The 17,321-nt window shown below is 50.7% G+C and overlaps 1 protein-coding gene across 3 annotated transcripts in view; it reads left to right on the top strand.

Annotated features, from left to right (window-relative positions):
- The window catches only part of LOC142407115 (uncharacterized), a 59,796-nt gene extending 49,740 nt beyond the window's left edge, over positions 1-10,056 (top strand). For all 3 annotated transcript variants that reach the window (XM_075496220.1, XM_075496219.1, XM_075496221.1), the window contains one exon: positions 7,621-10,056. In XM_075496220.1, coding sequence (XP_075352335.1) covers positions 7,621-7,749 — 129 coding nt within the window. In that variant the 3' untranslated portion in view covers positions 7,750-10,056. The remainder of the gene's footprint in view (positions 1-7,620) is intronic.
- Positions 10,057-17,321: the final 7,265 nt, after the last annotated feature.

Genomic DNA, 17,321 nt, shown 5'->3' with positions numbered 1-17,321 from the left:
TGCAGCCCAGGATATGGTTGGCCTTCTGGGCTGTGAGTGCACATTGTTGGCTCATGTCCAGCTTTTCGTCCATCAGTACCCCCAAGTCCTTTTCCGCAGGGCTGCTCTCGATCACATCATCCCCCAGCCTGTGTTGAAACCAAGGATTGCCCCGACCCAGGTGTAGGACCCTGCACTTGGCCCTGTTGAACCTCATGGGGTTCACACAGGCCCACTTCTCCAGCTTGTCCAGGTCCCTCTGGATGACATCCCGTCCTTCTGGTGTGTCAACTGCATCACTCAGCTTGGTGTCATCTGCAAACTTGCTGAGGGTGCACTCGATCTCGCTGTCAATGTCATTGACGAAAATATTGAACAGGACTGGTCCCAGTACAGACCCCTGAGGGACACCACTCATCACTGATCTCCATCTGGACAGGGAGTCATTGACCGCTACCCTCTGGATGCGACCATCCAACCAATTCCTTATCCACTGAACAGTCCACCCATCAAATCCATATCTCTCCAGTTTAGAGAGAAGGATGTTGTGGGGGAGCGTGTCAAAGGCTTTACAGAAGTCCAGATAGATGACATCCACTGCTTTTCCCTTGTCCACAAATGTGGTAACTCCCTCGTAGAAAGCTGCTAGGTTGGTGAGGCAGGACTTGCCCTGGTGAAGCCATGTTGGCTGTCTCGAATCACCTCCCTGTCCTCCATGTGCTCTAGCATTGCTTCTAGGAGGATCTGTTCCATGATCTTCCCAGGCACAGAGGTGAGGCTGACAGGTCAGTAGTTCCCAGGGTCATCCTTTCTACCCTTTTTAAAGATGGGCACAATGTTTCTCTTCTTCCAGTCACCAGGGACTTCACCTGACTGCCATGACTTTTCAAATATCATGGAGAGTGGCTTGGCAGCTACATCAGCCAATTCCCTCAGGACTCTGGGATGCATCTCATCAGATCCCTCTGAAGGGAGGGAGGATGCTCCTGCCACACAGGGAAGGCTGGGGAAGGTGGGGAGGAAGGAGAGGACAAGGTAGTGTCACTTGTGTACAGACTAAAACTGCTAAGGACTCTACTCGGATGTAGTTGAGAGATTTGGGGCCAGATTGTGCCTTGCCTGTGTCTGTGCTTGCTTGGAGCTCCTCTCGTGCCTGCTCCTCCTCCTGCTCAGGTACATGCAGATCCTGTGGTGCGTGCAGGGAAGCACAGGCCACTTCGTATCAAAAAGAGAGAAGTGGGGGCAAGACACAGCTCACTAGTAGGGGGATGTGGGTTCATTCACTTGTTCCTAAGAGATTTGTGTGGCCTTCAGAGCATGATCTTCACTGGGACCCTGGAGCGGTGAGTTCCCCAAGTTGGCCAGGGAGCACTGACAATCTGCCCCTCTGAATGACCCATCTATCCCTTTTCATTGTGGAGCCTCCTTCCTTCAGATTGTCAGGCAGGCAAAATCAAAGCTTGCAGTCAGCTTTCTCAAAGATACATCTCAAAGACATGTGAGAGAGAGGAGAAGAAAGGCTTATTACACTGGTGCCAGCAAGGACCCATATCTGAAACTGGCCTATTTCTGCTTTTGGGCAAGTGACCAGCAAGCATCTGCTAGACCCTTTGAAGTACCTTCCAAAAAAGCTCAGTGTTGTCTGTCTGGTGGCACCTCTATAAGTCTGGTAGTTGCCATCTGACAACTCCGCACACACATTTGCAAATGTTTGATAGATTTAAAAAAAATTTTTTTTTTCTTTTCTAAGAGGAACAGTGGTGTGTTTGTAAACTATAGAACTGGTCTTTGCAATGTGGTTGCATAGAAGGAAGTAGGTATTAGGCAGCCTGACGCTGGTGGAGGAGGACAGGCCTTTCAGCCTTTTAGGGAAGGGTAATGGAGAACACATAAAAACAGTGCTAACTGCAAAGCTTTTTATTCCTTGTCAGAACAGTGTTTGGAGTTGATCTTTTTTTCTTGGAAGAGAAGGGAGAAGAGTAGTCTTAAAATGAAGTTCTGCCATGGTGTATCTTTTAGCTATCCCCTGAAATTAAACTGCGTATGAATGTGGGGATGGAGGAGAGACTTTCAGGAGGGAAGGGATTTGCCTTTGAAAACTTATTCTTTGAGCTGCTCCAGGGCTGTGACTGGAATAAATTGTCAGAGGCCCTGCTGGAGTTGATGAAGAAGCAGTTAAATGTGAATTGCTGCTCTACTGGAGGAGCTGGTCCTGCTTGTCAGCAACTATTTCTTGAAAATTGCCTGAAGCGAGGCTGTAGTTGAAAGGAAATCGCCTCTCATCAGAAGGTCGCAACACCTAGATGCTAACTAGTTCATCCTGGCTGCCTGACTGTGGTGTATGTATCGTACACAGGAGAAACTGAGGCACAGATGATGGGAAGTGGCTTGGTCAGGACCGTGTCCAGAATTACAGATGTAGCTAGGAGCAGGCCTGCGGGTCCCCTTCCCTTGCTCACATCTGATGGTTTCACACATCAAAGTTGAAGTGTCACCAGTTTCTTTTCTAACCACCTGGCAAGGGTGACAGGAACAAGGGCAAAGTGGAATTAAAAGCAGTGTACCTGTAAGTGCTTCACTGTGGAGTCAGACAGCCTTTACTGTCTCTGTGCCCTGCTTGAATATCGGTACTACCTCTGGCTTTGTCCACTCCTGGGCAAGGCGGCTGTCTCATGAACAGGCAGCATCACAGGCAGGCGTCCGTCTTTGCCAAGGATCTGCTGGGGATTTATTCCTTTCCACACAGGGTGGTGGTGGGAATCGGAAGTGCCTTTACAACTTGCAATTACATGGTGCCTTTCATCCCAAAGGACTTTTAACAAGTGAGTCTACAGACTGCGAAGGGATCATTCACCCACCACTGAGAGGCATCCACCACTGGAAGGCAGCATCCTTTCAAGGGAGCTCGGCAGCATTTCCCAGCTGCTGGGGTAGGAAAGAAGGGACTCCTGTGCTGGGTTGGCCCTGAGCAGGGGATGGGTTGGCAGAGTGCACAAACTGATCCGATTTTGAATCCCGCCAGGATACTAGAGCTCTTATGAAAGAGGACCAAAGAGTATTAAGCAGGGCTCAGTTTTGTATCGCCCCTAGCACACCACTGCCTTCTAAGACGTTGCTGTGTTAGGTAACTTCATTTCCCCCCTCCTGTGGGGATTGTCATTCCTACAGCTGAAAGCACACTTGGAGCTGTGCTTGCCTTTGTGTTGTCCAAAGCAGAGAACTGCGCTTCTGTGGAATCATGAGTCCAAAATTATTTCACAATCTGCATTTGGGATATTTTCCCAGACTTCACAGGGGTAAGGGACAGGTTTCTAGGAGGAGTGTGGGTTTGTATTAGCAGATTTATCCTTTACCTGTTTATCTTCTTCCTATGTACTTTTTCCTTGCTGAAACGTTACAATTATGTTACAGATGGATTTATGGAGGAGTTGCCCATTTCTCTGTTTTCTGAGGGCTGCTAAGATGATTGAAATTCTGTATTTCTTCTGTGGTGTTTAATCTCACTGGTCGTCTTTGAGGCACTTGCATCCAGTTGCTATCTGTACGAATTTTAGGTGTGCTTCTTTGTTAATGTGTTTCAGATATGTTTCAAGCCTGGTTGCTTATTTACCACCTGTATTTAATGGTGTTAATGCAATTGGTGACCACAGTACAGGTTTGCAAGAGTGTTTATGGAGGCGTGCGTATATAAGGGAAGAAGTGTGTGTCTGGGTGCATGCTGACAAGCGCATGTGATCGAGGTGGTCTGCATATAGTTGCTTGAAACACGTGTTAACACAAGCTAACTCCCTTAGGAGCTCATCTAAATCAAATGAGGCGTGCAATGAGGCAGTATGGGTGTTTGCAGGTACTGAAACTACCTTCTGCTCCAGGCAGTTGTACGAGCAAGTGATGAGCTGTGCTCCCTTGGACTGTCCTCTGGTTGCTGGTGGAGTTCAGGCCCTGCTTGGCTTGAGTTACAACGTGAGCGGACAAGATTTGTATGAGTGGGGACAGCTGCTCTTGTGATTTCCAAGTCAGGAGGAGGTCTGTGTGTGCACGGAGGGGTGTGGACAAGTGACCAGGGAAGGGCATGTGTACCGGGGAGAACCTGAGGCGCGTGGGAGCAGGTGAGCGTGTGCAAGTGAGCGTGAGTGTGTGTGACAGAGCGTGCATCTGAGCGTGTGCACCTTCCTGCCGGCAGCCAAGCGCTTGTGTCTCGGGCCGTCCTCCAGCTGTGCAAATACATTGCTTAACAAATTGAGGGCTCTGGTTAATGATTGCCATTAGCACAGGGCCCATATTAGGCTCCATTTTGTGCGAGTTACCCAGCTGCCCGAATGCCATTAGGGTGAACGCACTGGCCTTTAATGTCAAGCGTGGAGTGTTTGTGCTCTGAGGAGCCTCTGCAGGAGCTGGCCTGGGGTTGCTCAGCAGGGGCTGTCAGGCAGGTTTGTGGCAAGCTCTCTGGGGGCCTGCTGCAGTAGCAGCAACTCTAACAGCCTTCCTTAGTCAAAGTGATGTCCCAGGCATCATAGGCTGGTGCTGGGTGCCCAAGGGGAAGGGCAGGCTGGCTAGGACACTTGCCCAGACTACAGGGAGGCAGCTGGCCCAAGCGACAGGGTGGGAGGAACGTGTTCCCCTTTCTGGCAGCCGGCCCTATCCGTTTTCTTTCTGGGAATACATCTACAGTGCTTTGCCTTGTGCTACTCATCAGAGCCAGACCACCACATGCTGTCATCCCAAATGGTGCCGTGGACTAAGCCAGATCAGGCCTGGTCATCCCTAGAGCAGAATACAAGCTCCAAAGAAAACATGCTGTTCTGCAAGAAGAGAGTGGAGTGCTTTGGTGCTGGTGCTCTTTCTTTCCTCCAGCAAGGTCCCTAGCCGAGGTGCCGCCCTGTCAATCACGGAGTAGGTGCAAGACAGGCTGGTACTGTTCAGTGTTATAAATGACTGCAGATTGGTCAGGGTGTTCCCCTGAATTAAGGCAGTTGTGTTACTGCCTACAGTTGGACACAGGGCCCTTCTCACCCTGCCCTCGCCTGCTGTTGTGGTGGCTGCGCTGTTGAAAGCCAGCCATCGTCTTGTGGCCGCTTGAGAGGTGCCACGATGAAGAGGCAGGATTGGGTGCAGTTTGAGCCTTACTTGCAGCTGCCTGACCACCTGTGCATCTCTGCATCCTCCTGTGTCTTCTCATGTTCCTGTCCTTCACCTCAGCCGTTGTTCTGTGCCCATCTCCCTCGCGGTGCCCTGGGAAGGCTCTCTGCCCCACACACTGGCCCCAGAAGAAGGCCCAAGAGAAACCCCAGGGTGCCTTCCAACCCAAAGCCTGGCGTGTTTTGTGGATGACTTTCGTCTGTCCTCTGGACCCGTGTTTCCTCAGCCTCTTCTCCATCTGCTGTCTGCCAGAAATGAACTGATTCAGCTGCCTTCCCTAATCCTGTCTGGCATTTCAAAATGGAGGGGACTGCCAGGTTCTTTGTTCCCGTTCCCTCTTGGCACTGGCAGGGGACCTTCTCTGCTCTGGAGAAGGACAAATGTGCTGATTTATTCTGCCCCTTAGCTTTGAATAGGGGTTGCTATGTTACCCTCCAGCTCTGAGGCTTGCCAGAGCACACACCATATATAACCCCACAGCAGGTGGCTATTGAGTAAAGGCCCTTAAATCTGCCTTTCTTGTTTCTTATGCTGCTGGCCAAGGTGTCAGGGGGATGTAGCAGGGCATGATTTGCTGGCTGAAACTCCAGGTACAGCTGATGCCAAGCACCATGTTGGCATTTTCTGTTCTCAAGTGCCCATCTTAATTTGCAGAGGAGGTACCAACTAGGCAGGAACACGCTGCCCACGCTGGCTTTTAAAGAGACCTTTCTGACATGAAGGCTGCCCCATGGGTCCGAGCTGTGACCACGATCCTGGAGGCAGAGGCTTCCAGATCCTGTTGCAGTGACTGCAGCACCTGGGGCCTGACCTGGACACTTCCATAGCGCTCTCTAATTTGGCATGACTGTTTGGGTAAGCCTGACCATTTGAGCAGCTTTCTGGGAAAAGTTGCATGTGCTTGTCCTGCGATGACAAGTTAAAACCCAGCCAAGACAGAGGCAGGTGGCATCAAAACATCACCTTGCCATGCTGGTATGTGGTTGCAGCTGTCTGATAGGCCTGACTTTGAAGTGCCAAAATGAAACTCTATCTTAGAGGAGACAGCAGAGTTGGTAATTGTTCCTAAAAAGCCTAATCCTTTGAGGAACAGTCCCTTAGTGCAGACTGAGCAAGGGAAACCATGGGTCTTACTAAGAAAGGCCTAGAAGAGGCAGCAGGGAGGCACGTAACACCAGAGCCCAGTCCAGGTCTCTTCTCACTGGGCTTTTTCCAACCTCCGTGAAAACAATGGTAAAGCCCTTCCCAGCAGTGATGGGAGTGAGATGAGGGTGGGGGACATTTGCATGAGTTTCTGAGCTGCTGAACTCTCCAGCATGTAGCACTTGGTAGCTCACACCTGTCCCTGGGGAATGAACTCTGCAGGAGCATGATGAAAGATGCCATCCCTGGAAGTATTTAAAAGACGTTTGGATGAGGTGCTTAGGGACATGGAATAGTGGTGGTCTTCGTCATGTTAGGTTTACGGTTGGACTCGATGATCTTAAAGGTCTTTTCCAACCTATACGATTCTGATTCTGTGAAAGACTCCACTGGCCCATAGAGCAGCGAGGCCTCCTCTCCTGGCCCATGAGTGTCTGTGAAGCAGCTGCCTCACTGGTGTTTCTGCTTACTTAAGGAAAGAAACAAAATGAAGTTCCCAAGAGGTAAATGGAAAACACTTCCTATTTAACAGAGTGGAATCACTTTGGCACCGTAATTCCTCTGGGATCCACAGGTCCCAGCACAGCCTAGTGGGGAACAGCATTTCTGTCCTGTCACACAGTGCAGGGAGTGCATGAGTATTTCTGGCCTCCTTACTCTGGATCTGCTCTGACCATGCTCTGAACACTGGGAGCAAAAAGGGAGAGAATGGTCTTTGGCTGTGGTACAAACCAGGCTGTAAGGCCTTCAGATGGGATCTTTTGCTCTGAACATCTCCCTCCTCATTGAACTGTAGAGTCTGATGCAAAACTCTGGAGAGTTTCAGTGTGTCTGGGACTTTATAGATTAAGAAAGGGTGATTTGTAAATCCTTACTGGAGAGCTGTTGAAAAACAGGACTGAAGAATGAGTCTTCAGAGATGACCTGGTTTATCTCCCTGCTCTAAAAGTGTAGTACATCCTCCTTCAAGGCCAAGTGAATCTGAATTTAGCTTTTCCATGTGATACCTTCTGGCAGCGATGCTGTTCTGACTCTGAGACTTTAAATGCATCACGGATATCCTGTTTCACTTAGTGGCTACAGGTGCCATGGGTCCTGGTCATGTGGATCCTAGGGACCTCAGTCTTGGGGGTTGGGGGGGGGGCGCATGCTTTTCTCTTGAGGGGTAGGAGCAAGGGAACGAGCAAAGTGCTTCACTGCTTATGTTAGTGCCATTTGCTGCAAGTACACGCATGACTACCCATTCAAAGAGGTGTAATTGTACCAGACAGGGATGTGACAAAGCACTTGAGGCAAGAACTTCACTGTTGGCAGCTTATATGAACACTGACTTCATCCCTCTTTTTTATTCCCCTGCAGAGCATCAATGGAGGCCGCCCGCCGCCCCACTTTGTGTATGATCCATCCACCTTTGCCTTCCGTTCCCTCAGCACCTTGAAGCCGCTGAGCCCGATAGCTCCAGTGGAAGAACCGTCATGTGCCTACTGAAGGAGTTTCTCCAAAAACCTCAGGAACTATCAACCAACCACCTGCTTGGCAGGGAGAAGGGGAGGTGGCAATGCCCAAGGGGACGGGTGGGGGAAGAAGGGGACAATGACACATCTTTGCAATACGCCCTCTCTGGCAGCAGGAGACATATGGCTTTGCAGCAGTGCCTGTTTTCATACCATTGCCATATCTGAATAGTGGCAAAGGGAGAGACTTTTGTCTTTCAGGGCAAAACAAACCAGTCAGGTCCACAGACTGCAAGGGCAGCCATCAAGGCAGTGTCAAACACAGGGATGGTGGTAGTTGAAGATATCCCTGAGGGATTCAGGGGCTAGTATGGCCTGTGTGGCAGCAGGGACGAGTGATCAGGGTGTGAAACCAAGTCTAGTCAGTTTCCCAAGAGTACCTGGGTCTACAATGCTTTGCTATAGACCTGACCCTTCTCCCACTCAGAAGTGAGCTCAGGATTGGAGACAGAGGCTATACAGGACTGCCTGAAAAGCAAGAAGATCCCTCTCTGAGACTTAAAATTGCATTCACTTCAAGTTCTCTTGAGTGGAAGAGTAGGAGAAGGGAGGTGGGAGGGGGTAACGGGCACATTTAGCTCCATGTTCCAGCTGGTCTGATGACAACTCAGTGATATTGTCTAAAATGGGGTTGAAAGGGGTTGTAGATCAGGGGTTAGAATAAAATTCTAGAATGGAGCGTCTGTGTTCAGCCATCCAAGGAAACACAGCGCCCACCCTCAGTCCTCTCAGCATCATCAGAGAGAAGAACTTGGGTGGGTGACTGTGTGCTCTTGGGTCTCCTCTCTGCTGAGGCTGTCTGTGTTCTGGGATAGGCAGCACTTCTCCACAGCTTTGTCCCAATACCCTGCTGCCCTAACATGCTGAAGGTAACTGGCATCACCAAACTCAACTAAATCTAATGTCTCCAGCAGCTTTCCGCTCCCCTGTTGTGCTGGCTGTTAAATTCTTGTAGACCCCCCCCCCTTGTACCAGTGGAACAAGTATTCCCAGATGTAGCATGGAGTGGGAGAAAGAGGCCTCTGTTTTGTGGCCACCTGTTGGTGGAAGAAACAGGAGGGGAGTTTGGGTGAAGCTGTGGGACTTTTTCTATAGACAGTCCTAAGACAGTTAGGACCATGCTAGGCCTTGCTACCACTGGAGTTTGACGGATCTGGCCTTGAGGCATGTATGTGTTTTGTGCTACAAGGCTAATGGGACAAGCTCTCACCTCTCTCGGTGAGGCAAAGGAACAAGGCATTTCCCCTTGCTGTACCTGGTGGCGAGAGTAACCTCTTTGTCTAGGCATTCCCCACCTTGAGCCTGTATCTGGCTGGGTGCAAGGGGGAGTGAGTAATTTACTTCTTGTCTGGATCAAGAGGAGCAACTGTGAGTAATATAAAATAATTTTTGTTTTTAAATCTGCTCCAGTGTGGAGGTCTTTGATGCCACTCTTTGGATGAGACCAATGGTCAGTCCAGCTGCCAGTAGGAGGCCACACAGTGAACCAGCATTCACTGGTGCTTTCTGGGCCCTTCATTGAGACCCTTGGGGAAAGCCCAAAGGCCGTCTAGGCCTGGGGACCTGAATCTCCCACCCCTGCCCTCCTCCATCCCCAACCTCCTCTCACTCAGGCAGGCAGAGCAGCTGGGCAAGGCAGCGAGGGGATGTCTGTCCTGATCCTGCCCCAGCTCTGCCTGCTCTCTGGCTCCAGGCTGTCACGGCTGAGCCACCCCCTGCACCAGCACCACCTCCAGGGGGTCGCTTGGGTTTGCTGGTGAGGTGCCTCTGGCAGAGCATTGTGGTTCCCTGCATGAAGTCCCTTCTTCCAACAGAGGCTGATTCCTCTGCTGATTCCTCCTGCCTCTGTAGAGACTGCTTATCTTGTCTCGATGGCGCACCTCAGCTTTTTAACTGCTGCCAGATCAAGCTGACCAGTGCAGGACAGGAAGCGTTGCCTCTTCGGACCAAACCCCTGTGGCTCAGGAGAAGGGACAGCAGTAGCCTGGTACCCATCTGAAGAGGCACATTCCCTGTGCAGATGGCTGGGGCGGCAGCCCCCGTGCCCCCAGGCTTTGCTCAGCGAGAGCTGCTGAGGTGCTTGGCCCCAGAGATGTGTTTCTGTCAGCCCGCGGGTGCGGCAGACTGCCTTCCCCCGGGTGGGAGCAGGGAACAGGGACGTCCTGCCAATATCATTGCCTTTTAGTACTTTTGTAACTTTTCTCTGTCTTTTCTTTTTCAATCATAAGGAAAAATAAAAAAAAAACAACAATGAAATAAAGTGTAACAGCTGCTCTATTCACACCTCTGGTGGGTCTTATGCATTTGCCATCTTCTGGATGTTTGTGGGCAGGGGTACAGGAGGGGATGGAGCAGAGCGAGCTATGACACAGCACTGCCAAATCCCAAGCCACGTCTGCAAGAGAATGGCTTTGAAAACAAACTAGCAAGAGCTTTTCTAAAGTGAATGCCAGGCTCTTTGCATATAAGAGGAGCTCCCTGTGCAGCTGCTCCCTGTGAGGCTAGGCCTGGTATAGTATATTGGCCCTCACTGGTGCTCCCCCCACCAAGATGGTACTTTAGCTTTTGCGTGACGTCCTTATTGCTTGGGGGTTGAACGTGTCCTGGCTGGTGGTCTCCATCCCCCAAAACAGAAGGGTGGGTGACCACACAGCTGGTCTTTGGCTTATAATTTTAGCATCAGTAAGTCTTACACCTTTATCCCAAGTTTCTCAGCAGCCCTTTTGCTCACACCCAGAGCACTCGTGCTCCACTCCTCAGTAGCGTAACTCTAGCTCACCCCTTTTTCTGGATCTTGCTCTAAAACCCCCATCTCAGGTACTTGTAACGTGCATTCCCCACCCCTTGCTATCTCCTTGAGCTAATTCCTGTCTCTGCCCCACACTCCTAGCTCTGTATGTTAACCAGCATCCCACAAGGCTGTTACCTATGTCCGCTTTTCCAAGGTGCCCTGAGAGATACCAGGTTAAATTCCCTTAGCTACTTAGACCCATTCCCAGGAGGCCTTTTCTGCTCTTCCCTCCAAGCTGCGATCTCCTCTAGGCATCCTGCCATCTTTCTTATCTTGAAATTCTCCCCTCTGTCAGCTGCAGCTCATTGTTAATTGGCCTTGGCTTGTTTTCCAAGGGTTGTAAGGTGGACTTGTTGGCTCCCCCAAGCCCTTTGCTCTTGTACTTCCCATGCAGAATTGCCTTTCTCTGTGATGTTTCTGCCAAAACAGACGGATTGCTCAGCGCACCCACCTTTGGGGCCCTATACGCCATTCAGAAACATGGTGGCCCCTATGGCTCCACAAACCCTGATCATCTGTAGGCTTCTGCCAGGTCAAGCTTGTTTAGAAGCATATAAATGCATAGAGCGGTGTGTGTTGACCTTGTACCAGCCTGGCTGTAGGTACAGACACCTATCGCGCTGGAGCCAGGGTACAGCAGGCAGAACAGCAGAAGGCTGGCATAAAGCTTTGCAGTGTGCAGTCAGCTAATCGGCTGGGGTGTAGAGCTGCTTCTGCTGTCCCCAGGGCTGTAGTCTGGGTCCCCGGCACGTGTTTGGGTTAAGTTCGATTGTTCCCACCCCTCATATCTCCCTGCAAGCTGGGCCTCCGAGTTAACGACAAAACAGGGCAGTTTTTGTGGTAAAATACGATGATAAGCTCGATATGATGATAAGCTCTGAAGCTAAAAGAAAACAGGTATTCACGAAGATCTTATGGGGTACTCTTCAGTTGTAGTTACCAGTGTAGCTGACAAAGGAGGCTAGGGACGTTGGCCTCATTCGGATGCCAGACCCTGGCATGGGGGAAGGGTTTGCCCAAGACCACAGAGGAAGCCATCAGCAGAAACCAGGGAAATGAGAGCTGAGCTGTGATCTTCTGAAGGCTGCTCCTTGCTGTAGCCACTGTGCCCCGTTGCTGCCTCTGGCATACATCAGTGCGGGGCTGTTCACCTCTGTGGCTCGCAAAACACCTTGTGCAAACACTCCCTCCGCTGCTGGAGAGGGCAGGGGCTCCGGCGGGGGTGTGAGCGAAGCACTTTGCAAGCGTGGTCAGCTTGGCATAGGTCCCTCAGGACCCCCGATTTGCTGGAGCTCCCGGCTCCAGAGTGAGTCCTCCCACCAGGTTTGGGTCGTGGCTCGGTGGGGGAGCCTGTAACTTCTAAGCTGAGATCTTTCTCTGCTCTGAGCCGATCTCGCTTGGAGACGTGCAGGTGTTTCCCTTCAGAGCAGAAAACAAAGAGAGGAGGACTGTTGTGCCAAGGCGCGCTGAACTCAGCTGTGTTAACCATCTGCAGGAGGGTGAATGGGGACAGGCGGCTGTTTGAAGAGCTTGGCCACGGCTTCTCTGTGATTTAAGTGGGACCGTTTAGGCTAATACTGTTCTCCAATTAAAGTAAATTAATTAGGTTAATGCTGTGGCCTTATAAAAATAACAGAGGGAAACCAAGCTCACAGCAGCGGCAAAGGGAATCGTTATACATGTAGCCTGAGACTTGGCGAGTCCCTTTGCAAGCCAGCGCGCAAGATCGGCTCTTCTTGTGTTGTCCAAACATTTTCTTAGACATATGTATGTACACGCATGCACACACACGATATATATATTTATGTCTCCGTATGTTTCATTTGTGCAGAAATCTCTGTACTCTTACAGTCACCCACAAGCAGGGTGCCCTGTGCCCACCTGGATCTATGTTTGACAGAGCTCAATGCGAAGCCCACCTGCGGCACGCTCACCATCTGCGTGCTACAAAGCATGATGATGCTTGGAAAACACGCCTACCACCCCGTTTCCAACTGCGTGCTGAGTGTTGACCTATCTGCCTACCTACCAGATTGACTAGGAAATACGGGCAAAATCAGCAGCGCTGCTAGGGCCGGGGTTCTCACCCCAGGCTAGACAGAGGCCACTGAAACACGGCTTGGCACAGAAACAACCGAGAAGCAGAATTTCCAGCCGGACAGACCGCTCCTTCAAACAACTTAGGGCTTTCCCTTGCTCTTTCTGAAGCTGCATAGCATGTTGTGGCAAGACATGGGGTGGAAGAATGCATTCAAGGGTGTGTATCAGGTTGGGGTTGGATGGGGTATGTGCTGATGCAGTGTGGGTGTAGAGACACAGTGCATTTACAGTGGCATTTATATGGTTGTGGCATTTATGTTTATGGCATGTTATTTATATTTTAAGTGGAAGGAAGTCTTGGAGGAGTAAAGGCAACGGGCACGCATGCAAGCAAGCGTGGGCCTGGCAGGATGGATGCTGGTGGATGCGCATCTGGGGCATGGGCAGAAGAGCTTGTGCTGGGGAAGGGCATGAATGAGGCCGTGTGTTTGCAGGGGGCTGCAGATAGTGATGCACGGAGGATGTACAAATAGGTTACATATGCCAAGGCAAGGGTGGTGAGTATTTCTTTGCTGTTCTGCAGTCTCAGCCATTTGTGGTAACAACTGGCAGACTTTTGCAATGCATCACGCCAGTAATGTTTAGGAAAAGTGAAGAAAAAATTACAAATGCCTGATCTGTGTCCTTGAGGCACTTGGGAGCTTTCACCATTGAATTAAAAAGAAGCAGGCACCTGGACAACAGTGACTCAAAACAAAGCGACCTCATTAGAAAATAGAGAGTGATTGTACACTGTTCTTCTCAGACAAGAACTTCAGGGACATCAAATAAAAGTAGCAGGTGGCAGGTTCAAAGCAAACAACCGGAGGCAGATCTGCACAGAGCGTGGGGTTGTACTGGGGAACCCTGTGCCACAGGACGCTGCGGCTGCTCAATATTTACATGGCTCCAGACTTGAAAAGAAAGAAAAAAGAAGAAAAATACTCCCCAGGAAACACTGCGTGCACAAATGTCACCTCCGGTTGAGGAAGGTGGTGAGGTGGGAGGGTTTTCTGGGGTAGGTTGCTGTGTGCCAGCCCCGTCTCACCCTTCTCTGGGGCAGAGTCTGCTCCTGCCAGGGTTCAAGGTGGGCTAGTGGCTCCAAACAGACACGGTCACTCTGATTCCTTACAAAGTGCACTCTTCTTGTTATTAACAAAAGCAGTTTAACTGTATTTTGTTTTCTCAGACATAATGGGTTGATAACAAATGGTCTGGATAAAGCCTAATCCCACTTCCATCGAAGCCTGGGGCAAAACCCCCATTGCCTTCCCAGGAGGGGATCCGAGGCCTCAGTGGTGACTTGGCCCTCAAGTCTTTGATGGTGAGGCTGGCGATGACCTGGTGCATCTACTGAGCTGCCGGCATCAGGGATGTCCTGGTTTTGGCTGGGATAGAGTTAATTTTCTTTCTAGTAGCTGGTATAGTGCTGTGTTTTGGATTTAGGATGAGAATACTGTTGATAACACACTGATGTTTTAGCTGTTGCTGAGCAGTGCTTACACTAAGTCAAGGATTTTTCAGCTCCTCACACTGCCCTGTCAGCGAGGAGGCCGGAGGTTCACAAGAAGCTGGGAAGGGACACAGCCAGGACAGCTGACCCAAAGGGCTATTCCACACCATATGGCGTCATGCTGAACAAAAAACTGGGGGGAGTTGGCCGGGGGGGTGCAGCCGCTGCTCGGGAACCGGCTGGGCATCTGTCAGTGGGTGGTGAGCAATCGCATTGTGCATCACTTGTTTTGTATATTCTTTTATCATCATTATTATTATTTTCCCTTCCTTTTCGGTCCTATTAAATTGTCTTTATCTCAGCCCACGAGTTTTACCTTTTTTCCAATTCTCTCCCCCATCCCACTGCAGGGGGAGTGAGGGAAGGGCTGCGTGGTGTTTAGCTGCCTGCCGGGTTAAACCACAACAAGAGAGTAGCTTGAAACCTGGGCCGCTCACTGATCTATCTGCATGGCTGTAAATGGGCATCCTACAGACCCCATCTGCCCTCAGTGTGCAGGTGCTGGGGCCCTGCTAGGAGGACCCCAGGTCATCGGGGCTGCCTGGCATCCGTCATGTCCCTCACCACAGCCAGGCTGAGCCTGAACCATCCGTGGTCGCTACGTGCAGAGGCTAGTCGCAAGGGCATAGCTCAGGCTCAGTTTTCTGAAGCACCCCCCTCTTAGCGGGTCTGCTCCGTACCGGGTGGCAGGCTGGTGTCCGTGTGCCATAGGAACAAAGTGAGTTTGGTTTGAGCACTGTCTCGCAATATGTATATTATGTTTGTAATATACAAACTTAGGCTTACAATATGTATATTATGTATGTAATATACTTTTGGGGTGTAGGAATGAGTTAGGAAAGCAAGAAGTGTCCCCCAGTGATTGGTAACTCTCACATGGGAGTGAGCAAGCCAAAGAGGACGCAGCTGCAACAGCAAGGCTCTGCAGAAGTAGCATCAGTGACGAGGAGGACATTTAAGCATGTTGGTATCTCACCATTTCCTGAGCTAGACTTTAGTGAGCTTATTCAAGAAAGAGGGTGAGGAAATGGAAGATGTAGACGCTTTGAGAGCTAGCTCCGGCTGTCGCTGCACGCCAGCCTGGCAGGACTTGACCACATGTTTTCAGTTAACCCGGGACAGGATGTGCAGATAGCGCCGGACACATGAGGAGCCCAAAAATCTGTTTTCCTTTTTGTGGCTGCTCACATCAGTGCCTGCTGTAATAATAGCTCAGTCTGTTAGTGGGTTGGCCAGCATTGATTGCGTGTTCCCGTCTGACATGTTCACAGCATAGTAGCTCCAAGGTCAGATAAGTGGAGGAACTGAAAGTGCCATGAGAGCGGGGTGCCATGTGGGCAGATGAAGGGAGACAACAAAGCCCCTTTGACAAGGAAAGTGGTCACCATCCACAGCAGGAGCAAAGTTGCTTTCTACCCTGGAGCTCTGCTCTCCCCACCTGGGAGCTCTGCTCTCCTCACCCTGGCATGTCCTGCAGACACCCCCGACGGGCTATCCGGCATCTGTCCTCGGTGTAGCGTGGCCTTGGAGCACACGGGCATGCCACGCTGGTGGGTCTCACAGGCATTTGCTCCCCACTGAGGGATGGTGGTGCCCTGCATTGCTGGTGTGAGACCTGTCCTTGTGTGCCCACAGCTCTCCTGTTTGTCCACCTGGACCTACTCCTCTTTTCCTTGGCCTCCGTGAATGCCTCTCCTCCGCCTGACCATGTCTTTTTCCAGGCCTCCCCTGTTTCTTCACCCTCTCTCCTGGTTTCAGGTTCCTCTAAGACCCTGCACTGAGCCCAGAGGCTTTCACGCTGGGGTCTTGGGGCAATTTCCTTTCCCTCGCAAATTTTCTCATCCTCTTTTCCTTCCTTGGCCACCTTGTTTCAGACTTTAGTTTTAACAGCAAGAAAGTTTTAATGTAGACAAAACTACATGCCACTCCTGGAAATGGTTGAAGCATCTTTGCCAAATTTTTTGAAAAAGGATAGCCAGAGTCTTCCACCCTGGACAGTTTCATCGCCGATGGGTGACATTTGGCAAGGTGTTGGTGAGGGTCTTGTCCAACGGAAGGCTGCTCAGCAAACCCGGCCTTAGGCAGTGCAAGCAAGCCAAATGCAGCAGGGCAAAACCTCGATCATATAGAGCTCTTTTGAATCCTGAAAGCCTTTGTCAGATCTTCAGCGCAGAGCCTCCACAGGCCCTGTTTTGAAGAGATGTTTTGTCCTTCCCTGGCTTTAAACAGTTCCCCAAAATAAACCCTCTGCTATTTACCGGCATTGTTTTCTTTCTTGTGTTGAATGCTGATAAATAATCAGACCCATTATATTATATTCGTGTCTGCTCTGGTAGAAAATAATTACAACAATTACTACCGAATCAAAATGCTTCTGTTTCTCCTGGTGTCATTAGCATGTCCCAAACATTTTGTTCTTGCGGTTTAAAGTGCAGTAATAACATAGTCCAAGTGCAACACCCGGTTGAGCGGAGCTTCCCAGCACAGCAAGCTTCCCAGCCACGATTGCCTCGGAGATGCTGCTAATTTTCAATCACGGTGTCAGATCCTCTTCTACCGCAGGGAGAGCAACTGCTTAGCCTGTGATTTACCCAATTTATTCCGGTAATAACCGGGCTGGCTGTGTAGCCATCTGTCTGCTTTACGTGCTCCTCCTGCCCCCCACCCTCCGCCACCACGCAGACCGAGCTGTGTCTCCGTCCTTGCGAGAGCAGACAGAGGAGGAAGGCACTGCTTCGCCCTGGCCATGCAGCGGGCCTCCGTGCGCTGAGAGAAGGGTACAAATGTTCCCCCCTCTGCTCTGCCCAAAAGCAGCAAGCAATGCTGCCCCTCTCTGCTGACCTCTGGATGCCAGGGCTGCCAGCAGTGGTGCCTGCTGCAGATATTTCCACCAGGCAGGGAAGGAAAGATCCCTTTTTAGGTAGGGCACAGCGGGTTATCAAGGTTTCAGCTGCACCCTGCCCAAGCCAGGGGAGCTATGACCAGTTTGCGAGGGGGAAACTGAGGCAGAGAGCGGCTAAGGCAAGGACCCGACACAAAGATGGTGGAAAGATACACATTGGGCTGAAATTGCATCCACAGGTATGAAAACCACCGTGGTCATATGGCTCTGTCTGTGAAGAAAAGCACTGTATTGACTGGATCGTTATAAAGCCTTTAATTG

The sequence above is a fragment of the Mycteria americana genome, chromosome 3, assembly GCF_035582795.1.
Source record: "Mycteria americana isolate JAX WOST 10 ecotype Jacksonville Zoo and Gardens chromosome 3, USCA_MyAme_1.0, whole genome shotgun sequence".
Classification (NCBI taxonomy): domain Eukaryota; kingdom Metazoa; phylum Chordata; class Aves; order Ciconiiformes; family Ciconiidae; genus Mycteria; species Mycteria americana.
The sequence above is the reverse complement of the archived record's forward strand: the minus strand, read 5'-3'. Positions and strand labels throughout refer to the sequence as shown.